This window comes from Bos taurus, chromosome 18 (genome assembly GCF_002263795.3).
Source record: "Bos taurus isolate L1 Dominette 01449 registration number 42190680 breed Hereford chromosome 18, ARS-UCD2.0, whole genome shotgun sequence".
NCBI classification, from domain to species: domain Eukaryota; kingdom Metazoa; phylum Chordata; class Mammalia; order Artiodactyla; family Bovidae; genus Bos; species Bos taurus.
Genome location: NC_037345.1, coordinates 14,681,419 through 14,705,092, shown reverse-complemented (window position 1 = coordinate 14,705,092; position 23,674 = coordinate 14,681,419). Strand labels below are relative to the sequence as shown.

At 55.2% G+C, this 23,674-nt stretch overlaps 1 protein-coding gene across 2 annotated transcripts; it reads right to left on the bottom strand.

The window, feature by feature from the left end:
• Positions 1–2,233: 2,233 nt before the first annotated feature.
• On the bottom strand, positions 2,234–23,636 carry TCF25 (transcription factor 25). 2 transcript variants are annotated; one of them, NM_001099177.2, is given in 18 exon segments: positions 2,234–3,589; positions 3,675–3,747; positions 4,727–4,806; positions 5,208–5,298; positions 5,393–5,551; positions 6,029–6,116; positions 6,806–6,965; positions 7,867–7,972; positions 8,090–8,182; positions 9,211–9,304; positions 9,753–9,852; positions 9,948–10,078; positions 10,897–10,979; positions 13,722–13,787; positions 14,127–14,245; positions 14,639–14,710; positions 15,465–15,629; positions 23,345–23,625. In NM_001099177.2, coding segments are annotated over 18 exon segments (2,031 nt in total). In that variant the 5' UTR covers positions 23,537–23,625; the 3' UTR covers positions 2,234–3,430.
• Positions 23,637–23,674: the final 38 nt, after the last annotated feature.

The window sequence follows — 23,674 nt, the reverse complement described above, 5'->3', positions numbered from 1 at the left end:
GCTGAGGTCCAGGGAGAACAGAGCCTTCCTTGGCATCTTTAAAGTCGTCACGGAGTCCCTCCTCCTGAGGGCGGCCACATGATGGGCGTGTGCCGGGCTGCAGCGAGGTCCGCCACCAGGTGGCGCAGGCGGAGCCCAGGCCTGTCAGACGGAGGCAGTCCGGCCTGTGCAGCGGTTGGTGCTCGGCCAACGGGTGCTCCAGGTGATGCAGGTGGGGGCGGGGGGCCTGCAGACCTGCCTGAGACCTCCAACCCTCTTCCAAGCCCGACATAAAACCATTACCTCCTCCCTGAAGCCGTCCAATCTTGCCTCAGGAACCCCCACCCTGGCCCTAGCCACCTTCCCTCCCGACTCATGTTAAAGGCTGGCTGAGGGCAACCCCGCCCAAGGACTCCCAGCCCCTTCACCGCACTGTGGCTTCTCCCTGGGGTGCGGGGGCGGGGTGGGGGGGGTGGACTGCCAGTCCTTCCCTAACAGCCCCCATTTCCTCTGTGAAAGGTCACCACAGCCGGCCCAGAGCCAGCAACCACTTCAAGGACAAACCTTTGTCTGCAGCCGCGTGCCAGCCCCCCAGCACTTTCTCACTGAGGAGTGCGTGGTGCTGACGACAAACCCTCCTAGGAGGAGGGTGGAGTGTACAGGCCGGCCCCACCGGGGGGTGGTGGGGGAGTCAGAGGTGGGCCGATGGGGCTGGTATGCTACCGGCGCTGGTCTGTCAGGGTCTCTCCTCCTCCGCCAGACGGCCAAGGCCCGCACCTGTCCCGTGCCCTCCTCCCTTCCCTTTCCGGGACTCACATGGCCCTCTCCTTTGTGGCTCTGTCAGTGCTGTTTATTGAAGCTCATGGTAGGTGAGAGACAGTACACAGGTTATAAACATGCAGGTTGGTGCATGCCTCACCCAGCACCCTCGGGACCGCAGCACTCCATAATCAGTCAACCTAACATGACCACACCAGACTCTCTGGGGCGCCTCCTGCCCAGCAGCCACTCCCTGACCATCGTTTTTGCCATTTTAGAACCTGACCCATAGGACTCAGGGCCCTTTCTCACTCAGCACTGAGACACTCTCTTGGCTGCACTCAGTGGTCAGCAAGGCACTGGCCAGGTGGGCATCTGGGCGGCTCCTGTTTTGTCACAAACATTGCTGCTGGGTGACAACACCTGGTCAGAGCCACACTTTCAGCTTTGGTAGATTCAGGGAAACCCTTTTACCTGCTGGTGGGCTGTTTGCCTATTCCTGGCTGGGCACGAGCCTCACACCCCTGTGTAGAACCAGGCACGGGGTGCCCCCCTGGTGGACAGCCCCCAAAGGAAAAAAGGGTCCCAGAAGAGGACCACGCAAGAGCCACGGCAAGGCCTGTGCTGGGACCTCGGCCCTGAACCGGCCATGCAAGCCTAGGACTCCCCAGGTACCAACCAAGGCCACTGGGTGAGTGGCATCCTGCCTCCAGCTTCCATGTCATTCCTGCCCCGTAAATGAGGCCTTTGAGCTGCCTGCGCCTCTCCAGCCCCCAGTCGCCCAGCCTGAGACTTCAAAGGGCGTGAGAACTGGGCTGCCTTTGCCAGGAGCCACAGCCCTCTTCCTGGGGAGGCCTCGCGACTCCCCATCTGGTGCTCACCTGCAGGCAGGGGACAGCAGGACCGCCGAGCTGCAATTGGTCACAGTCCTGGGAACCATCCATGCGAACCCACAGCTAGCCCTGCAGCCTGTCCGCCTCTATCCCTGGGAGTAAACGAGTGAGGGGAGACAGGCGGGGCGGGGGGCGTGGCCACCCCCTCAGAGGATACACCACGTGAGACCATGTGCCAAGCGCATGTGGAGGCTGAGTGGGAACCCCAGAACCAGAAGAGGGCCAGGCACACAGAGGCTCATCCCATGAGGGAGCTCCTGGGAGCCGGAGCCTGAGGAGCCTCTGCCTGCAGAGCTGAGGGGTGCCTGCATGCAGCCAGTCACACCAGAGTGGCCCACCTTCAAGGGGTCACCCGAGGGCAGCCATGGGGAATGTGCTGCCGAACCCCCACTCCCCACCCCGCCCCACCCCGCAGGGAGAGCTCAGCAAGGCCTGGCCCAGAGTCGAGTCATAGGGTCTTGGTTCAAGAACTGTCTATTTTCTTTTGAACTTGGGGAAGGGAGGGGCTTTTGTGCCCCTTCTTTGGTGCTCATGCTGAAGACCTGAGGTGTGGTGTGACTTGGTAGGAAAGAGTACAACAGCAATCCATGAGCAACACAAGGTCTGAGTGATCAGGTGAGACTTTATAGCACAGATGTCTAGATGTAAGGGCCCTGGCTGTCTAATTCTAGCAGCCAGAGCAGCATGGCTAAGCACTGTGTGGGCAGCAGGCCTGGGCCCAGCCTCTGCTTCACTATCCCAGGACCCTGGCTCTTCATCATAAAGTTGGACTGCTGGTTGCAAGATGGCTGCTGTAGCTCCATACATCACAGCCCCACCTAAATGTATTTAAAGTTGAAAGAGGCAGGGCACCAAGCTCTCCTTGCTTGCCTGTCATTTTCAGAGAGCAAGTCCCTTCCCAGAAGATGCCCAGCAGACTGTTACTGGGCAGTCTATCACAGGCCACACTGGTGGGGGCCGTGTGGCTCCAGGGCAGGCCTGGTCTCTGGAGCTAGGTGTGGATGGTGGGAAGTTTAGCTCACAGCATCATGTCTGAAGGGCGCGGTCCTTGCCAGGTGTTCAGATGCCCCTCACCTGGGAACGGCTGGAGGGTGAGCTCACATCACTAGGATGCCTTGGACTTCCTGGAAGATGGGCGATGGAACGGACTTGAGTGGTTGTTGATGGGAGATGACTAGGTCACACCTGTTGCCACACTGACCGGCCTGGGGCCCAGATGCTGCCCTGGAGCACACAGGCAGCCTCTGTGGGCAGAGGTCAGGGCCGGGAGGGTGCTCAGTAGACAAGAGGACCCAGTGGGACTCAACCTCGGTGGCCTGGATCCTTGTACCACCACACAGCGTCCTCAGTCACAGGCGGCCCGTGTGGTTCTGAGCTGTCACTCGAGTGCTAGGACGCATCCTGGATGAAGCATCTTGGTCTTCGCCCTCTCCACCCCTCAGTCCATTTGCCCCCAGATCAAGTGCCCCCTAGTCTCTGCCTCGTTCACTCCCCAGAGCTGCCAAGATGAGCAATCTTCCCAAGACATATCTCTTGGCTTCCACACCCACCCGCGTTCCCTGAAGCCAGCGTGGACTCTGGCCCTGTGATGCCCCGGGGCAGCAGGGCAGTGGCGGCGAGGTCCTGCCAGTGAGGGGAGCTGGGGTCGGCGACTGCAGCCCTGGGAAAGAAGAGTTCACGCAGCAGAGTGCAACCCACGTAGTTTATAGAAGAGCAGAGCAGGCGGCGACCTGGCCGATCCGACCAGAACAGAACCTGGAGCACAACTGTGCAGCGCTGGGGCGTGCGACCCGCTGGACTCAGTCCCACTCCCCGTCGCCCTCAGGGTGCTCCTCGGGCAGCACCTCCAGGTCGTGGAAGTGGAAGTTGGCCATCATGTCCCGCACAGCCAGCATCAGTCTGTTCAGGCCCTGGTCACGGTGCAGACCCCCGGGCCCCCCGTCCTCCGGTCGCTCCCCCTGTGGAAACGAGACTCGTCTGAGCCAGGCCTCCAGGCCCAACACCCAGTCTCAGGCTGGCGCCCTGTGGGCTGACGCCACATACCTCCACAGTGTAGTTGGGCAGGAGTGAGCGGAAGAAGAGGGCGATGGTGTTTCCGTGGCTGATGGGGCTGAGCCTGCAGGAGGGAGTCAGGATGGTCAGAAAGGCCTGGTGGGCTGGGAGGGCAGCCCCCATGAAGGCTGGGGCCTGAGGGGGGAAGGGGATCTACAGCAGGGTTGGCCCTTTGGAACGAGGCTGGTTGAGCAGAGTACAAAGCGGGGCCACTGCAGCCAAGCCCCACTGCATCTTGAGAAAAGCTGTGTTTCCAAGCGTCCTTCCCTCCGAGTTGTGCAGTGAGAGACGATGTTAGCAAGTGCATCTCGGGGGCCTCCTGCACTTTCTGGGCGCCTGGAGCCAGGATGGTCCCCAACTGTCCTTAGTGGGACCACACCCCACATGCCAGCTTGGTTTTGAGCCTTCTGATACTCATCATTAATAATTTTCATCTTAATCCACTGACAATTTAACTGTGGACTGTATTTATGAACGTGTACTCTAAGTTTTATACTTCAACGGAGGAAAAAAATACCTGGCTCTAGAAAATACCTCCACCTGAGCCCTGGACATGAGAAAGTCTGTCTGAGTCTCCTAGGCTGGGGACTGTGAGGTGGGCTCTGCGTGAAGTCAAGCACTTACTCACTCAGTGCTAAAGGCCATAAGGAAAGGGAAAAAAGCCTGTCTCCGACACGATTCTGGAGCAGCCTGGACAATTGGGCCTCGGGGCCTCCTTCCCAGCCTCTGGCTGTGCCGGATGCTTGTCCCTGGGGCCCTGCACGGGCTGAAGCTCCCACGGGAAACCAGCTGCTCCTCACAACCCAGGCTCACAGCTGTCTCCTCCAGGTTCTTACACCAGTTCTGATTACATTTACTCCTGGATTTGATACCCCTGTCCCATTGTATCCACCACCTGCTCCAGACCTGACAGAGAAACGCCCTTGGGTGGACAGATATGTGAAAACACACGGCCAGCAGAGGCTGACTCTTTTTTCTGAGACCCTCCGAGCCCCAGCACTGACCTCGGAGCAGTGCAAGCCTAGGAGCAAAGAAAGAAGTACCTCTCTGGTCTGACGTAGGAGTAGATGGTGTCCAGTGGGGGCAGAGGGTCGAAGCCCAACACAGACTGTGTGGTCACATCCTACAGAAAGGGACAAAGAGCATGGGCTGCTTTCAACTGACTCGACTCTGGACCAGACATTTCTGCTGAGAGTGGGCCGCATTCCCTGTCGGGGAAGTCTGGGGCGGGGGGCTTCCTCCACCAGGACACTCAGCCTGTCTGCTCTGAGGATCGGGGTGAACCCGGGACAAGCACATGTGTGGGAATCACAAGGCCTCCGCTCACAGGTGCTGTGACTCCCCCCAAATGTCAGGGCTGCTGGCTACAGGCCGTGGGCCCTGAGCCGCCGGGTCACCACTCTGTACCCCGTAAGATCACGGAAGCTGCAGGCACGGCTCTGCCTCTCAGGGGGCTCTGCATGGACCATGACCTGGGGGCAGAGCTGCTGGAGGGACAGAGCCTGCGGTCAGCCCTCTCCTTACCGGCGGCAGGGCGGCCACAGCCTCCTTGATCTCAGACAGGACCACATGCCGGTGGATGTTCCTGGGCGCCCGCTGGTACAGCACCTTGCGCCTGGGGCCGGGAGACGAGGGTGGCGCTGCAGGAGGCTGCGGCCCCACGAGAGAGGCCGGCCCTCCGCACTGCCTGCTCCCACGCCCCAGCTCACCTGCTCTCACACGCCTCCACGGCAGGGTCCCCGGCGTCCACCACCTGTAGAACCTTGTGCACATTCTCCTCCAGCCAGCTCATGGTGGCCGGCTCCTTCCAGAGGAAGTGTGACCTCCCCAGGTACAGGCTCACCAGCTGGCTCAGGGCGGGTGGCTGGCTGTGGGCAGCAGGGACTGTGAGACCCTGTGGGCCAGCTCCATGGGCCCACTGGTGCTCTGGGAGTCCCAGGCTGTTGGCAACCCCGAGCAGAAGGAGGCTGCCCCGAGGGGGCTGCTGTCCCGGGATGCGGCTCCCAGGGCGGGGCACCCAGGCATTTCCTTCTGTGCAGCGAGCACCCTTACTAAGAACAAGTTCCCCAATGACAACATAAACACTCGGAGAAAGTGTGCACCTGTGGACACAGACCTGAGGACCCGCCTTGGTGTACTGACCAGCCTTGAGGTGCCTGGCTCCCGTCACAGGTTTTCCTTCATTTATTATGAGAAATTTTAAAAGGCAGCAGGTGGCAACACAGGCATCTGGACCACATGCACAGCTACAGCAACACTATGCTCGCCCAGCAGACACACTGCAGTGGCCCCAGGCTGACACCCAGGTGGTCGCTCCCCAGGCCCCAGGCACCTCCAGTCTGTACCTGATTTCGGCGTCGGGTCCGAAGAAGTGGTGCGTGGCCACGGTGGTGTCGGGGCGTACACTGCAGTACTCGAGCAGGGGCATGAGCACTGTGGGGGAGCAGGGCGGCACCCTGAGGGGCTGAGGCCGAGGAAACTCACCCAAGACTCCCGAGCACGTGTGCTGGACGCTGTCATCAGAGACCCTCCCCCAGCGCTCTCCCTGGGACAGGCAACCATACAGCTGAAGCGGGTGACCTCCCTGTGCAGGGGTCTCAATGGGGCAAGGTCAGCTCCCCTCAGACCCAGCCAGGCAGCCCCATGCGTGGATGGAGCCAGATTGAGATGAGCAGGAGGCCCCGAGCAACCAGGCCACCCGCAGGCAGGCTCGTACCGGGGAGGGAGCCCCTTGGGAACTACACACAGAACAGGACCGCAGCGCCACCAGGGCCTGATGGGGCGGCGGGCCCTCTTCCCATCCACGCAGCCAGACTTCAGGGGCCCGTGGAAACCGGCAGGTCATCAGAGAAAACCAGGGCAACCCCGACCCCGAGCTCCTCACCCAGTGAGAACGGGGTCCTCACGACAAGGACAGACACCCTGCTTCCCGTCACACCCAGCCTAGTGCCCTCTCCCTGGAAGCGTACGCTTCAGGTGACAAGTTCTGCTAGAACTGTCAATATGTGAAGACGCCCTAAGCCCCGCAGACGCTCTGAGAGCACAGTTGGCTTTCAGATGCATCATCGGGAGCTGGGCCAGCATGGGACCCACTCATGCCTAGAGCTGCAGGGCACACCCACCTCCGGGGAACATGGTGAGCGCCTGCTGGATCCGGACACAGGCCTCCTCCCTCGCGGAGCTCATCTCCTGCTCGGAGAGGTCTGCCTGTTGGCTCAGCAGGAAATAGGCCAGCGGCACAGAGAAGGCAAAGTTTGGGAGCTGGGACAGGTTCCGATGGGCCTACAAGGGGAAGGAGAAGTTTGGGGCTTCAAGATGATACTCACGGGCACATGGCTTGCATGGGCAAGCTGTCCCTTCCTCTGTGCAGAAAGGCAAATAAAAGGACCCAGGTGTGGGGACAGAGGCAGGCCGGGTGAGTGAGGAAAGGCCAGATGCCCACCTTCCCAAGGCTCAGGGTCATCTGGGCAGTGGAATCGCCCCCCACCTCCACGGCTGCTGACGCCCGGCCCTCGCCGCCCTGCCTACGGGCACAGGGCAGAACACACACGATGTAAGATGCTCTGGGAGGATGAAGCCACGGTCTCACCCCAAACATTCAGGGGCAGCCCCTGCAGCTATGTTCCTGTGACCTCAGGAACTTGTGTGAACTAGACCCCATGGGTGGGGATCCTCGCCCAACTACACCACAGACCCAGAGTTCAAAGGGATCCATGTATTTAGCCTTCAATTATACACCGGCGTGTGCTATGAGGAAGTTCAAAGAGCAGCAACGGCTGTCACCTCCTGCCTCTACCCACTCCTGACTGGAGGTGTCCCCCGAGACAGCACCACCCAACAGGAGCACACCATCAGTATACAGTTTCTAGCAGCAAATTAAAAGAAAATGGGTGAAATTGATGCTAATACCTTACATGCAACCTAGTGCACCTAACACAGCAACGCTTGCGTGTGAAGCCACCCTGAAGGCCATCAGTGGGGCTGCTGGTGTCCTCACTCCTGCCCAGTCTCAGACCCCTCTGGCACCAACGTGTCCAGGGGTCTATGGCCATCCCCTCCCCCAGGCCTCCTCTGCGCTTGCACTCACCTGTAAGCAGGTGGCGAGGCAGAGAGGCAGGAGCACTAGGGTCTGCCCCAGAGTCTCCCTGGAGGCCCACCCTGCCTGGCCTGTGTGCATACCCACCTCCCACTCTTCGAACAGGCGGATCAAGTACTCGTAGCTCCGCGCTCGTAAGGCCAGGTGGTCGATTAGCAGCAGCATGCACAGGGGGTCTTCGTCTGGCTCCAGGCTTCCAGGGGGAGGCAGCATGGTGAGCAGGGCAGGCAGAGGGAGACAAAACCCAGAGTGGGCCAGCGTGGACGCCCACGGGCTGCAGCCCCAGGCTGGGGAGCAGCGGCAGCCCTACCTGAGGATGAGCTTGCAGTACTCCAGCGCCGTGCGTGGGCAGCCCCGCTTCTCCAGGAAGCTCATCTGCTTGTAGAGGGCCAGGTAGAAGCTCCTAGACCCAAGACAGTTCCTCGTGAACGAGCGCGGCAGCAGGCCACACCGCACGTCGCTCGGCGCCTCGTCCGACGCCGCGTCCACCCTCTGCCCGCGGGCTGCGCTGGCGTATCCCGTGTGGCCTAATCAGCGCCAACATTCGCCAGGGTCCTGTCTGCAGAGAAGGTGACTCTGCTTGTTGTCTGCAGTCACATGTGGGAGCACGGACAGAAAACCAAGCTGATGTGTTAGTGGAGACCTCCATCTTCTTAGGCTTTCTCTTAAAAATAAATCTTGTTTAAGGGAAGAGACTTAACACCTCCAACTGTAATCACCATCTTCATTTATCCTCCAATTTCAACTGTCACCACTGCTCTGTTAATGCCTGCTAATGCCAGGAATGTCAGTGTTTTCAGCATCTCAAAGAACTAAAGAGTTTCACTGGAGAGAGCTCATACAATTAAATGCAAGAGAGAAAGTTCAGGACTGGCTCGGTGCCCTGGGGCCCAGCACAGCCCCCAGCTCGGGGGACACAGCCCACGTGGGACATGACAGGAGGGTGGAGAGGGAGTCTGGGCTGTGGAGCCTGTCCACGTGTGCAGGGCCCTGAGGCGGAGGCCCAGGAGGGAGGCTGCGCTGCTGAGTGGGGGCTTCGGGGGAGGGGCATCTGCAGGAAGAGGGTCCCACATGCGTGTGTGACCAACCACCACACATGGACATGATGACTTCACTCGCAGTGCCAACATGCACGCCTGCCCATAGGCTTTCCAAAGGATCCTGAGTCCAGACACAAGAGGAAGTACAACTGGAGGTCCCATGTGGTGAAACGGCTGATGGTTTCCGTCCTATTGCGCACAAGTGTCAACCCCAGGCCAGCCGGTCCTGTCCATCCCTGGGCCCAGCCCTCCTGCATCCAAGCTTTAGACACAGTGAGATTCCCGAGGATCGCAGTGGTGCCCCCATAGACTGTCCAGCCCTCACGTCGTGACGCCTATGACCCCTGCAAAGGAACACAGAGGCCCACAAACCCCCGGGCGGTCGGCTCACCTGTTCTCAGGCCTGCGGTAGTCCAGCCGGCAGGTCCCACTGGTGAGGCTGAACAAGGGGTGGAAGGCACACTCCATGCTGTACAGCGCACGCTCTGCCGGCCAACACACAGCGGGCGTCAGTCACAAGGGAGTCGTGACTTGGCCACACCCCTCAAGAAACCCAGATGCCCCCAGGGGCCAACTCCCGGGAGCCAGGGTGGGAACCGGCTGGGAGAATGAATGATGGGATGAAATGCTGACACAGGGCTCACACAGGTCAACCCTGAGGACATCGTGATAAATCAAAGAAGCCAGGCCGAGACACACTGGTCGAGATTCCATTCACAGGACAGTTCAAAGACAGAGGGCGGACTGGTGGTTGCTGGGGCGGGGGAGGGGAGGTGACGGCTGATGGTCAAGGTCCTTTGACACCCCATGGGAATGATCTAGTATCAGCAGGGATGTGGCTAAACAGCTGTGTGTACACTAGGTCCATCAAGCTGTATTTAGAGAGCGTCCCCGCCTATATGCAGGCAGGTGCTGGCTGCTGGCCGGCCTTACCCACGAGGTCGCGTGCCGTCTCCTGGTCCTCCTGAAAGCGGCATGCGTCGCTGAGCTGCAGGAGCGAGTCCACGTGGTAGGGGCTTGACTGGAGCAGGACCTATGGGGGAGGGGGGATGCGTGCTGACAAGATGACACCCAGGCAGGCCCCGGGCCTCCGGACGCCCCCAGGACCACACCAGGGTACCAACGCACCACAATGTTATTGGGCTCCATGGACTCGACGGCGGCCAGGAACTTGTGCTGCGTCTGTTGGTACTCCTCGCTGTGCTCAAAGGCGAAGACCGAGCGGCCTTTCCTGGATTCCAACAGCCGCATCGACAGACCTGGGGTGGGGGTTGCCCACATCAGGATGCCCAGAGCCGACTGCCCGTGGCTCAGGCCACACCTCTGACGCCCCTTCTACCCTTTCTCCCCCGAGAAAGGTGGACAACAGGGGGACATGCAGAGCCCGCCCCAACCCCCCAACCTGGTCAGCCCTGGACATGGTTTGCTTAAAGTCAGAATCCAGATGCCACCCCCAAGGCGACAGGGACTGCTAACTCATGACACCCTCTGCTCCTATGCTGACGCTGGGTGCCAGGTCCAGGGTCTGAGAAGCCTGACAACTTCATCTCTTTCGGCACCTTCGTGAGACCCGTCAGGGTCGGGGGATGCCCTTAGCCACAGTCTCTGACAAAGTCTACTCCAGCCCAACAGGACCCCGTGGCACTGTGTCCTCTGCCTGCACTCAGGGGCCGCTGTTGCGAGCGTGGGAGGGAAGGGCCAGGGGGACGAGGTGTCCACCAGGCCCTCACTGGGCACAAGGGGCCTCGCAGGGCACCCCAGGCCCCAGGGCACCCCCATCCGTCACGCCACACAGCCAAGCCCCCAGCAGGGCACTGCTCCACATCCAAACCTTTCTGCTCTGCAGCTGTTCTATGAATTCTGTACACTTGTGAGTTTGCAACCGAACACAGAACAGCACAGCTAAAGAATGAACTTACTGGTTCCTGTGCGGCAGGACCCACAGCACAAAGGGAGAAGGTGGAGCAAAGCGATTACCACACGGCTGAGAAGACAGACGGTGGTGGGGTCTGAGCCCAGATGCTGGAGCCCCTGGGAGCACATGCACACACAGAGCCTGGCGGCCCCCCTCCCTCACCTGGTTTGGTGTACCGGGGCCACGTGCTCTTCGGGGTGGTCAGCCATGTACACTTGGGGTACATGCGCTGTCTCTGCCGCGGCCTGGGGAGAATGGACAGGGCATGGCTTTACTTCGGCAGGCAAGGACAGCATATAAACTGGACAACAGCCGTTAGGCTGCCAGATGGGACTGCAGACTGTGATCCGAGCAACCAAACCACACATGTAGAGGTAAGAAAAACAAGAAACTCAGGCTAGTGAAACAGCAGGAAAGGTAAAAAAAAAGCAGCACAAGGTGTAACCTAACGTGAAGATGACAAGGAGAGAGGGAGCCTGCAACGAGTTGCAGATGTGCTGGCCTCCGTGGTCGACGACCCGCTGAATAGGGTCCACCAACAAACCCCAGAGGGACGGGGCATCAGTGCCCAAACACCAGCACGCTTCTGGAGAGAGAAAACCAGCCACACAAACACCAGCACGAGTGGGCCGTGGCCCGGCTCCCTCCCCTAGCCCTCCCCCAGTCTCTTAAAGGCCGGTGTTCTCTGCTGCGGTGTGTTCTCTGCTGCAGGTGTGTTCTCTGCTGCAGGCGCCAGGCCCTCCCCTCAGCCCTAGTTACACCAAAGGCTTTCTCCTCTATGACGGAACTGAGCAGCAGTGGCCTAGTGGACTCGTCTATATTTCTCTGTATAATTCTTTGATTATTTGAATTATTTCATCAAGAAAAAAAAATAAGTAAGAATCTGGATTGGGTGAGGAACGGGATGAAAAAGTATGGCCCTTCTTCCAACACAGAAGTAAAAAACTGGGACTTCCCTGGTGGTCCAGTGGTTCAGGATCCGCCTTCCCTTTCAAACGCAGGGGATGCGTCTGATCCCTGGTCGGGGAACTAAGATCCCACATGTTGCAGGACAACCAGGCCTGCATGTCACAACTGCTGAGCTTCCCCGTTCTGGAGCCCATGGGCCACAACCAAAGATCCAGCATTTCACAACGAGGATCCTACATGCACAACTACGACCCAACGCGGCCAAATAAATTTTTTAAAATCCCACTTACTCCAAAAAAAAAAGTAAAAAACTACAGGAGAAAACACAACTCTTAAGAAAACAGCGGTCAAAACCTGGAGGAAACTGAAATGTGGGATGGTTCTGGGTGACTGGTAAGGTGTACAAAAAAGCATTAACCAGATGCTCAGAACTGTCCAGTCTAGGAATCCGAGGGAGGGTCCAACCCTGCAGGGGGCTGCCAGGCAGGAGAGGCTGCCCTGGGAGGTGGTGTGCCAAGCGGGGGGCAGACACCAGCGGCAGAGAAGGTGAGGCGCACAGGGCACCAGGAGGTTTCAAGACGGCCAGAGACGCGTGGGGCCCGGGGCCCAGGAGAAACCACAGCTTCTCAGGGGAGCCTATACACAGGACTTAAGTGTTCAAAGGAGTAAATGGGATAAAAAGTACAATTTACCACTGAAAACATAAATGCAGAGCTATTAAATGCTAGTATACTAACAACTGTAATTTGCACAGAAATACAATCAGGCAAACATGTAAAGATGCGGTACAGAACGACCGGGCAGATGGCCAACAGAGGACGCAAGGAAGCAGGGTGGAAGGTCGAGCCCAGGGGAGCCCAGGTGAAAAAGACAACGTTTTGAGCTAAAAACGTTCTTCCTTAATACTCCAAAAAGGAAGACAAAGTCAGAGACCTCTGTGTCCTGAATAACTGAACACCAAAACCAAAAGCAAATTATAAAGCAAACACAATGAGAAACTCAATGGCTCAGATTCCGTTCTTCCACTGCAGGGGTCGTGGGTTCAATCCCTGGCTGGGGAACCAAGATCCCTCATGGTGAGCAACCAGGCCAAGAAAAACCAAACCAACAAATCTCAACACATAACTATTTTTCACCTTGTTATCACAACAGTCTTTAAAGCCTCCCACGCCTCCCATGGATCCGAGCAGGAAGCCACATTCAACTCTAAAGAGGGCAGTGGGTGGCACCCCCACGCCAAGTGCCAGCAGGGGCTACAGTCAAATACACCCCAGCACCTGTGCCCTGTTATACGGTGCCCAGAGCTCAGCCATGCAAACCAGGCACGTGAAAGACAGCAGGACCCGCGGGCCCAGGATGCACAGCAGACAGCCGGCCTGGAGCTGCTGGAGTAAGCGGCTGTTTTTCACAGAAGCATTGAGTCCTACAGTCAGAAACATGCACTTGAAAACATAAAGCCTAGGGTGCTCAGGGCTGGTACGCTGGGATGACCCACGGGGATGGGATGGGGAGGGAGATGGGAGGGGAGCTCAGGATGGGGAACACATGTACACCCATGGCTGATTCATGTCAGTGTATGGCAAAAACCACTACAATACTGTAAAGTAATTAGCCTCCAATTAAAATAAGTTCTTTTAAAAAAGAAAAAAAAAAAAGAAAAGATAAAGCCTGGGCTGAGGGAAAATTCCCTCAGTTGGGGCTGGGCCTGCAAGGGAGCACAGGGCAGAACAGCCCCTCCCACAGAGCCTGGGATCACAGTGCTCTGGGCACTCCCATGGCCTTGAAAACACGGCCGTGGCCACAGAACCCACTTCACAAAGATCAGACTTCTGTCAGAACCCGAACTCCAGGTTAGAGTTGCTCTCGACTGCAAAGCAAAAATGCACCTGGCTGAGATTTCAAGGCTGTGTAAAATTAGGACCCTGGTGGGCAGCAGCAGTGAGGGATGGAGCCCGGCTCGCACCGGCAAGGCCGCAGGACTTCTCCCCAGTTCCCCTCAGGCCCTGGGACTCCGCTGGTCACTGTGGCTCTAAAGCCCCTCCCCGCCCCCTTCAGTGAGAACACAGCCGTGGCCTTACCTCTGCTCCCCGAGAACAGCTCTGGCACCAAAATATCTTTTCAGCTCTGTGTCTGGATTCAAGTGTCTAGAGAATTGAAAATTTTAGAGAGAGAAATGAAGATGAGCGCTCTGACAACAATCCTGGGAATGTTAGAAAGTCACATGAGAACCCAACAGGGAAAATCGCTCTCCTGCCTGCTGACGTTCTCTGCAACCACATAGCCTGTGGCCACGCTGGCCACCACTCGCTGGGCATGAAATCGAGGGGTCTTCCCTGCCTTAGGAAGGAAGGAGGCCACGGTCGGTGGTAGGGACAGGAGCAGAGGAGGTCATACACTCGGAATATTCCCAGGCACATAGAGCTAGAGAAAGGTCCTGCTGGGTCAGCACCGCCCATGCCCACTGCTTCCCCGCGCGGCCGCACCTGTGCTCCACATACAGGACATGCTTCTTCGTGCTCAGGGGGGGCGGGCCCGGGCGGCTGGCACCGCTGGCATCCTCGATCCTCTCCAGGATGCGGTCAATGTCCTCCAGGCCATTCTGCTGAGAGTCCCAAATGACACACACACCAACGGAGCATCAGTGGCAAAATCTACTTTCACTAAAAGCAAGTATTATATCGTGTCTCCTTCCTGAAAGACAGTCCACTCTGAACACTATGTACTGCAGGAATAGCGAGGAAAAAGGAGAGGTGTGTCGTAAGATGGGCAGTCAGAACCACGGACCGGGAAGGGACTCAGCGTCTGCACTGTTTCAGATGTTTGCCAGAAAACGGACAGCACAGATGGCTCCAAGCCTCTGGGATCTAAGTGAACAAGTTTGCTCATTTCCCCAATCTCTGAATAGTCAACAAAATATCAAGTAACACTGGCCTGTTTTCAACACCACCTCAAGAAACAGAAAAGAACAGAGAGGAAATCTGCCAGCTGTACATACCGAGGTTTCTCCTGCGTTTTTCTTATTTTTCTGTTTTCTTTTCTTCTTGCGGAGTTTGCTACAGGTATTGGACTAACAAAAGAAGCACATTTCACTCAATGGTGAGAGGCGAGGACATCTTAAACCCAAGAACTAGCTGGGGGGAGGGGCAGTCAGCTGAGGGGAAGATGGCAGCAGCCTGCCTTCTGAATCCCCTAGGAACACACCCACTTCTCTCCAGCAGCTGACCCTCCTCCAGTCTCCCTGACTCCGGTCTCACCCTGCCTTTCTTAGGTGTCCCTGACAACTCATGGGCTCTGGACCATACACCCGCCTGCCCTCTGCTGCTGTGCCTCACGGAGTCAGCCACTCCCCACCTCGGTCAGCAGGCCCCTCCCACTTGCAAGGCCCCCTGCCTCAAGATCTCTCGTGCCTTCACCTGGCCACCTCCTTCCATCAGTGCGAAGGTCCTCAAGGAAGCCCCCCAACACCCCAAGACCAGTGGTGCCCAGCTGCACCAGAGGTCCCTGGAGGGCACAGATGGGCCTGCAGTCAGCACTTACCAGGTGAATGATGAGGGGCCTCCTATGGGGACCCCTTCTCGTCCAACCCTAACCTAGCCTATGTGTCTCTTCAAGGAGCATCCACCCAGTGGCAAACAACACACCCAGAAAGTGGGAGGCAGGCCCTGTGCCAGGAAGACGTGCCTAGAGGCCCCTACTTGTGGCCCTTCCCCGGCCACCACAAGTCTCGAGAAGTCCATGCGAGTCTGATCATGGCTCCCAAGGCAATCCAGGGAGCCAGGCAAGTCACAGAGCACAGCAGCGGGATGGAAGGTGGGCCGCACCTGTTCTGAGGGAACCGCTGTGTCTGCCGCATTGCCGCCCCTGGTGGACTCTGAATGCCCGCTCTGGGCCCTCCTCTTGTTCCCTGACACCACAGCATCCACAAGCAGACAGTCTGTCCTCTCCCCATTCACCCCGGGTGCCTCGTCCAGGTCCTCGATGTTTATCTGGAAACATAGATGGGGAAGCAAGGGCATTAGGGCTGCATCCTAGTCACCAATTACAAAGGTGAATCTGAGACACACGTGTCTTGGGGTGGTGGGTGCATGTCAGGTCACTGAAGTGGCAAAGGGGAGGACCATGAACATCACCTGTCTAGGGTCCCCAGGGAACGCAAGGGCGCCATGAGGCCACATCATCTGTGCTGAGCAGTGACAAGTGCTCCCCCTCAAGCACCACTCCAGAGCGACGGTTTGCAAACATACTTGCTCAGCTAATGCCTCACTGCTCCCTTTTCCTGCCTGGACTCCAGCTACCTGGTCTACACCGGCAGACAGGACCAGCGCTGGGGAGAAGGTGGGCGACACGCACGAGTTAAGGATGGGACCTCAGTTGGTGGTGAACAGGGATAAGCCACACACACGCATGCACGCAAACCTCAGGGACCCAAATCTGGATGGATGGTAGGTCCCAGAAGACACACATCCTCGCGCTTGAGAGGGGCGGGGGACAAGTCATGGGACAAGTTCTGGCCCTCTGGCCAGTAAACGAACCAGCAAGCCAGAGGCAACGCAGCAGCAACCACCAGGCTCCACGAGCCAGATCTGAGGGCCCCACGCTGCTTTGCTGAGGTCCAAAAGTAGAGAAATGAAACCACATTTGATTCAGAACATCCAAAAAACATAAAGCTCAAAAAATAAAAAATAAAATCCACTCTAACCCCAGAGCCCTAAGATGATTTCAAAACAAAACTGGGACAACGTCCTCAGCGACCGCGCACTGCCTGCTCCCGCAGGCCCAGGCTCCCACAGAAGGTCTCAGGGAGGGACATACGCCTGTATGGGTGCCCTGGTTTCCTGTCTTCAGCAGTAGAGGTTCCCATGGGGCAGGGACAAAGCATGAGGCTGTGTGATGGCTTGCCGGTCCCTCAAATTCACAGCTCTTCTGTAACGACTGGAAACGGGGAGCGGCAGGGGCGGGGGGCTGCTCCCCACACCAGCGCCACAAAGGGAGGAAGTACAGGCAGGGTCTTGTGATGTTTCTTCTCTGTGGCGGGGGTCCTGGAGGAACGGCCCGCACACTTTGTCTAGGATTCTGCACCTCCGGGAAGTTAGGGACTGGTTCTCTTTTAAGTCCTGCTCACTTCCTTCAAACAAACTCTCATTTTTGAGCCCCCTTTGGAAGCTCTGAGAAAGTTTTGAGAAATTTCAATTAATAACAAGCATGCCAAGATCAACTTCCCCGGAAAGAAAACCTCTGTCTGTGCACGCAGGACGCAAGGGCTCTGCACATCGGCAGCTTCACTGCTACCCACACTGGCTGGTGCCGCCCAGCACCTCTGTCCAGCACCCTGACGTGTTCAACTCGCCATCCAGGAGCCTCCAGGTCGGTCATCAGCTTCAAGGTCCCAAATGGATGCCAACTTCCAGAGGCTCTTGTCCACTGCCGGTGTGCACTCTGGGATCCACAGTAAGACAGGGCGCAAAGCACACTAATAGTGAGGATGCAGGAGGGGCTGGATCTCTGTTGGAGGTAGGAAGCTTTTTACTAAAACTCTTGAAATGAATGTACAGGACAAGTTTTGGAGGAGGTGTGTGACCCAAACTCTGGTCGAAAGACAAGGCCCTTCCATGACCCCAGAAACACGGGCCACGGCTCAGGCGGCCGAGTCCTAGGCTTTTCACCACTATGACTTTGACTGTCCCAGCACGCTGCACCCACAGGCCAGTGTCTTCTTGTGTCTAGTCCCACAGTGTACGGCTTCTGAGGGTCGTCTCATTCTTTTTCTAAAAGATTTACTTTTGGCTGCGCCGGCTCATCATTGCTGCATGTGGGCTTTCTCTACTTATGGTGCTTGAGCTTCTCATTGCTGGGGCTTCTCTTGTTGTGGAGAATGGGCTCCACAGCGAGTGAGCTTCTGCAGTTGTGGTACCCGAGCTTACATGGCCCTTGGCCTGTGGCATCTTCCTAGACCAGGAAGCGAACCCATGTCCTCATGCTCAATGCACAAAGAACTTCATGACAACATTCACAGAAAGGAAAATAAAAGAATATCAAAACCCCATTAGGTAAATAAATAGTAAGAAGAGGCAAACAGTCAATTGCTTTTAAGAGAAATTTTAACACTAAAAAACATTGTGTACTTACCCTAATATGTACCATATCCAGCACTCCTCACTCTGCCACATACATCCACATTACCAGTTGGTATCATTTACCCTCAAAATGAAGTTTCCTTTAACATTTCTTTTAGTGTAGGCCTTATGGCAATCATTTTTCTCAGCTTTTGTGCTTATGAAAATATTTTTATTTCACAATCATTTGTGATAAACATTTCACTGGACATAGAATGCACTTTAAGGATGCTGACCCACTCTGAGCCAGAGTGGGTCAGTAACTGCTTTCCTATAGACAACCTGTCTCTTACCTCCAGCGTCTTTTATGACTTTTCTTCACCATGGGTTTTCAGCAATTATGATTTAAACTGTTGCTAAATTGTATCCCACTTGGAGTCTGTTGAACATTTTGGATCTATGGGGCTTTCTTCTGTGTCAAATTTGAGGCTTTATACCACAATTTCATTGATGGCTTTTTCTGCAGAACCCCTCCCGTTCTGCTCCTCCAATTACAGACATTAAACAACCTGATACTGCTCTACAAAGTACTAATTTTTCCCACCACGCTCCCCCTTTCTGGATTGTTGGATGGTTTTTTTTGCCCTTAGTTCAAGATCACTGATCTTTTCTTCTCAATTATCTAATCTGCTACTCAGACCATTGAGTTATTCATTCCAGATAGTAAATATTTTCCCATCTGGAATTTGCCCTTTTATAATTTTTACTTCTATAATGAGATTCTCTATTTTTTCCCTCATTATGTTCATGATTTCCTTTATTTATTTATTTTTATTCATGATTTCCTTTAAATCCTTGAACATATTTATATCTTGTCTTAGGCTTGTATATGATTTTACCATCTGTCATCAGCATGTGTGTTTCTACTGAATGCTTTTTCTCCTGATTACAAATCACATCTTCCTGCTTCTTCATGTGTTTGTAATTTTTTAGTGGGCACTGATTGTCATGATTTGACACTGCCGAATGACTGGATTTTGTAGTTTTCTTTAACAGAGTGTTGATATTTATTTAGGCAGGCAGTAAGTTTACTTGCAGATTAGCACAATTTCTCCAAACTTTATCTTTAGGCTACCTTAGGACGGGCATAGGGCATTCTTCACCGGAGGGTGACTGCCTTACTCCTACGGCAAGGCCTTTCGGAGGCCTCCACTCATCACCAGGCTTCTCTATGCGGCCTCTCTGCTCTGGTTGGTCAGAGCTGAATGTCTTCCCAAGCCCATGAACTCAAGTGGTGGTCAATCTCTGGTGTTGTCCCTCCTCCACTGGCTGTTCTATGCCCAAACAGCCAGGTATCGAGCCCAAGACTCCAAGCAGGCTTCTAGAACTCCCTCTTTCCAGCTCCCTCTCCCTTAACTCAAGCCACCTCTGCAGACCCCAAATCTAGTCTACCCCTCACCCCCCGACTCACCGAGAGCACCGTGGTCTGCTGGGACAGCCTCCCTGTGCTAATCTCTGGACAGTGTCTCCAAGCAGAAAGCTGGCACAGGGGACTTGGGGACCTGAGACCTGCAACGTTTGTTGTCTAATGTCTGAACACGATTAGTTCAGTATTCTGCTGGTCCTACAGTTGTTTAGGGCAAGAGGGCTACTTCAGTACCTGTTATTCTGCCAGGGCTCAAGTAGAAACCTTACTTTTGTTTCTATTAATGCACTGCTTGGTTTACTGAGAGATTATTTTTGGCTCTACAAAAATAAGCCTTTTGGGGAATTCCTGGCAGTCCAGTGGTTAGGGTTCTGTGCTTTCACTGCAGGGGCCTGAGTTTGATCACTGATCAGGGAACTAAGATTCTGCAGGTTGAAAAAACAAAAAGGCTTTTATTTTAGTTATTTTTCCCATTTAAAGAGAGAAAACATTAAACCTCTGCGATACTGACAGAGTACCCCTATGGTGTGTAGTTAATGAGTACAAAGCCTCATCTACTGTCTACTGTAGGCAGACACTGGCATCAGTGAGGCCATCTCTGCTAAGGTTTTCTCACAAACTTGAGGATAAAACAATTGATGTGACATGACGTTAACACAAAGAATCTTAGAAAACTATGGTAATCCTCATCCAAATGTGCCCTTGACCAGTGAAAACAGCTATTGAGGTTCTAACGCCACCTGATATTAAACGCATTTGTGAATATGAAGCCAGGCATTTTGCTCCTGAACTGGACATCAAAGACGAAGATGACACATATTGGCAAGTCGGCAGTCACTGAACAACGTCAAGTTCTTACTCCACTCAAACAATAGCAACCTGAACAATGAAGCTTATTTTGAAAGCAGTTTGTTTTTATTTAATTACATAATTTTAGATTTCCTTTAAAATTGAGGTTTCTTTCAGAGACTGGTTACTGCATTGTACATGAAAACAGAGAGACAGACTCATGCAATTCTCTGGAACAAAATGGTCTTCTTGCTAAAACTTTTCAATGATATAGAGTAAAACTTGACAGTTTTCAAAAGTTTCTGTAGTTTTAATCAAATTGTCAAAGTGGTCCCTGACCCCAAAACACTAGTGAGTTCTATTTCACAACACTATGTAACAGTTGTGCAGTACGTTATGCTGCAAAATTCAAACTATGCCCTCAAAACAGGCATGTTTATCATATACATTATATTTCAATAAAATGGATTTTCAAAAACCACTCGGAATGAGGTAGGACAGATGATTTCTAATCTAAGGCCAAGGAAACTCACCCAAGAGCCAGAAAAGAGGACAGCCCCAGTCACAGACACCCTAGAGATCTTCCCACTCGCAGGGATGGTGGGGGAACCACTTAAGTCCTATTACACCCTTTCTTGGTTGTTAACATCATTTAATACCAACATCTGCTGAGTGCTGTGTGCCTGGCATGGAGTTCACTGATCCCCTGTGACAATCCCATGGGGCAGGAAGCAGGGGAGCTGACACATATGTTCACATATGTTACGAATGCCATCTGAGTTCCCACAGGTAAGGACAGGTGGAGCCATGATGCAAATCTGGGTCCTTCTGACTGCAAAGTTAGGTGCAGGCTCTCACAGGCTGGCCTCAGAGAACCTCCCTGCACACCCACGGGGGCAGATGCCACTCCAGGGGTGGGGACACACGGGGGAACAATGAAGTCTCCATTCTCACAAGGCAGAGGGAGGCAAGCAGCACAAGATAAAAAGAACATGGAGGTAACTTGGCTGGTTTCCTCTGTGATAAACCTCCATGGGAAAAGGACAAAGACCAGAAGAACGGGCACGGGAGTGGGAGGGGGGTGTAATTTTAAATTGGGAAGGATGAGCAAGATTCAGAAGGCAACATCTGAGCAAAGCCTGAGAAGTGAGCGATGGGGGAACAGAGGGGGAACAGCATCCCCAGGCAGAGGGGATAGCAGGAGATCTGTGTTTCTGGCCTGTGGCTCCAGCAGATGAGCAACATGACCCAGGCCCTCGGGGGCTATAAGGAAGCAGGGTTGACAGCAGACATGGACCTGACAGGATCCCTGTGGCTACTGCGTCCAGACAGGCTGCAGAGGACAAGAGGGTAAGCAGGAGTGGTCAGAATGATTCAGGCGGAGGTGATGGCCACCCCACAGGCGCTGCGCCTGGAGCCGTCCAGGCCTTACCAGGCTCTGCATGTGGTGTGTGAGAGAGAAAGGTCATGGGTGCTTCCAGGCTGCTGGCCTTAGTGACAGGAGAGTGGAGCTCCCTCAACAGTCAGGGAGGGCTGGAGGAGGCAGAAGGCAGCTGAAGCTTGGACACACCATGTCTGAGATGTCTGCAGAACATCTAAAGGGGACGATGGGAGGTGAGGTGTGAATCCAGAGACCACGATGGAGGTCTGTGCCGGCCACATCAGTGTCCTACCGGAAAGCACAAGGGAACACACACAGCACAGACAGACAGGTGCAGCCACTGGTCCCCTGACCTGAGTTCATGGGGCTCCACATAAGCATCCTTTCCCTCTGTTCACACAGAGAAGAACCTGCCTTTTCCCCCATTTATCCCACATACCCTGCCCTACTGTCCATCTTTCCATTCTACTTTCCATTCTTCTTCAGAAGGGACACTAACTGTGCCTCAGAGACAAATACCAGGGCATGGTTAAGAGTACAACTGTAAGTCATCAAGCCTGGATTTACACAGTGGGTGTCACTTACTACCTCATTTGTACAATGGGGACAACATGACCTGGGCAAACAGTAAGGCACACAACATCACACGAGTGCCTGGGATGTGTGAATGTTCTCCAAATAACTTATTATTGTTTGACTTAAAAAAAAAAAAAAAAGACTAAACCTGGAGGATGTCAGAATAAGGAGAAATTACCCTGACAGAAGATCCGTGAAAATGGCCAACTCCAGCACAAACCCATTTCAGACTGTGAACAAGTGGGATGGAAAGAAGCCCTGAGGGTTTTGGGACAAGTCAAAAGTAACTGCAAAATTTAGGGATAAATGATTGATGAGAGCCTTGGGGTAAAACAACCAGATGTGGCTGTATGTGGGGAGCCAGGGAAGCTTGGTAGGGGGAACATGAAGGTTACTTATAACACACTGTTTTTGCATGTGTTGGAAATGTTCCATAATAAAAAGTTACAAAGAAAGAAATGACAAGAAACAAGGGTGTGGGGAGGCTCAGAAGAGGTGGACAGAGAATCCAGAGATTTTGAAGACAGATTTCATGCCACCCCCAGCAGAAACTGGAGTGAGGCCTTCTCACCTTAGAGAGACATGGACAACCATTAAATCAAACTTCCTGTGTGGGACGGGCGGCCTACACTCCCCATTGTCTTAGGATGGGTCCTAACGTGCCACCTTCCTGTGAAGTTGGGAGCCAGACCAAGAGAGAGGTGTTTTCTCCCAGATCTTCAGACCTACTGCTACTCCTCCAATCGCTAGGCAGTAGTGTGGAGCCCCAGGTGTGTGCTGGGCACAGGAAGCAGACATGCTACCTGCTACACAGGGGAGTCGGAGGAGCCAGAACCAGCACATGCAAAATTACAGACCCAGTTGGGTTTTCCCTGGCAGTCCAGTGGTTAGGATTCTAAGCTCTCAGTGCCAAGTGCCCAGGTTCACTCCTGGTCAGGGAACTAAGATATCACTAGCCACGCAGCCAAAAGAAAAAAAATAAAATTACAGTCTGAAGCCAGAGCTTTGGAGAACCCAGGGTGGGGGCGTTATTTCTCGGTGCCTGGCACCTGCTGTGGGAGATGAAGCGACGAGCAAGGGAGAGGCACAGAGTACTGGGTTGTGAGAACATTTGCGAAGGCCCTGCGACGGCACCGCGGAGGAGATACTTAACCCTGAAATCAGAGTTGGAGCCCCGAGTCTATGGGAGTGATGCCCCGCCCACCACACCGCGGTCCCGCCCCCATGACAGGCCCTGCCCACCCCGCGGCAGCCTGGACCCTACTTACCCCGCCCCTGAACGCTATGGCCCCTCCCCTCACCGCGGCACAAACCCAACGTAGCTCCACCCCCTGGCCTCAGGTCACCGCCCACTTCTTTCGCCCCGCCCTCCCCACTGCAGCCCAGACCCTCTTCGCCCCGCCCCGTGACGTCACTGGCCCGCCTCGCACACCGCCCCCACCTGCTGCCCCCACCCCAGGTAGCCCCACGTCTCACCAGCTCGAACCGGTTGTTGACTCGGACTCCCTCCTTCCCTGCGCCCCGGGGGCGCCGGCCACCTGGACCCCGCTTTGGGCATTCTTCTTCCACATCATCGTCATCATGAAGGACAAACTGCAGGGCGCCAGGCCCGAGGGGCTCCTGGCCGCGCTGTTCCCCTCTCAGCCTCCGGAGGGCCCGGCGCGACATAGGACCCAACAGCCGCTGACGTCTGGAGACAGGCAGAAGGAAGAGCAGAAAAGAGAGCAGCTGGCGCGCCTGCGCATTTAAGGCGCGGTGGCGCGAGGCTGGCGTGTCGCGTCTGCGCGCTGCTGCCTTGCGGAACTT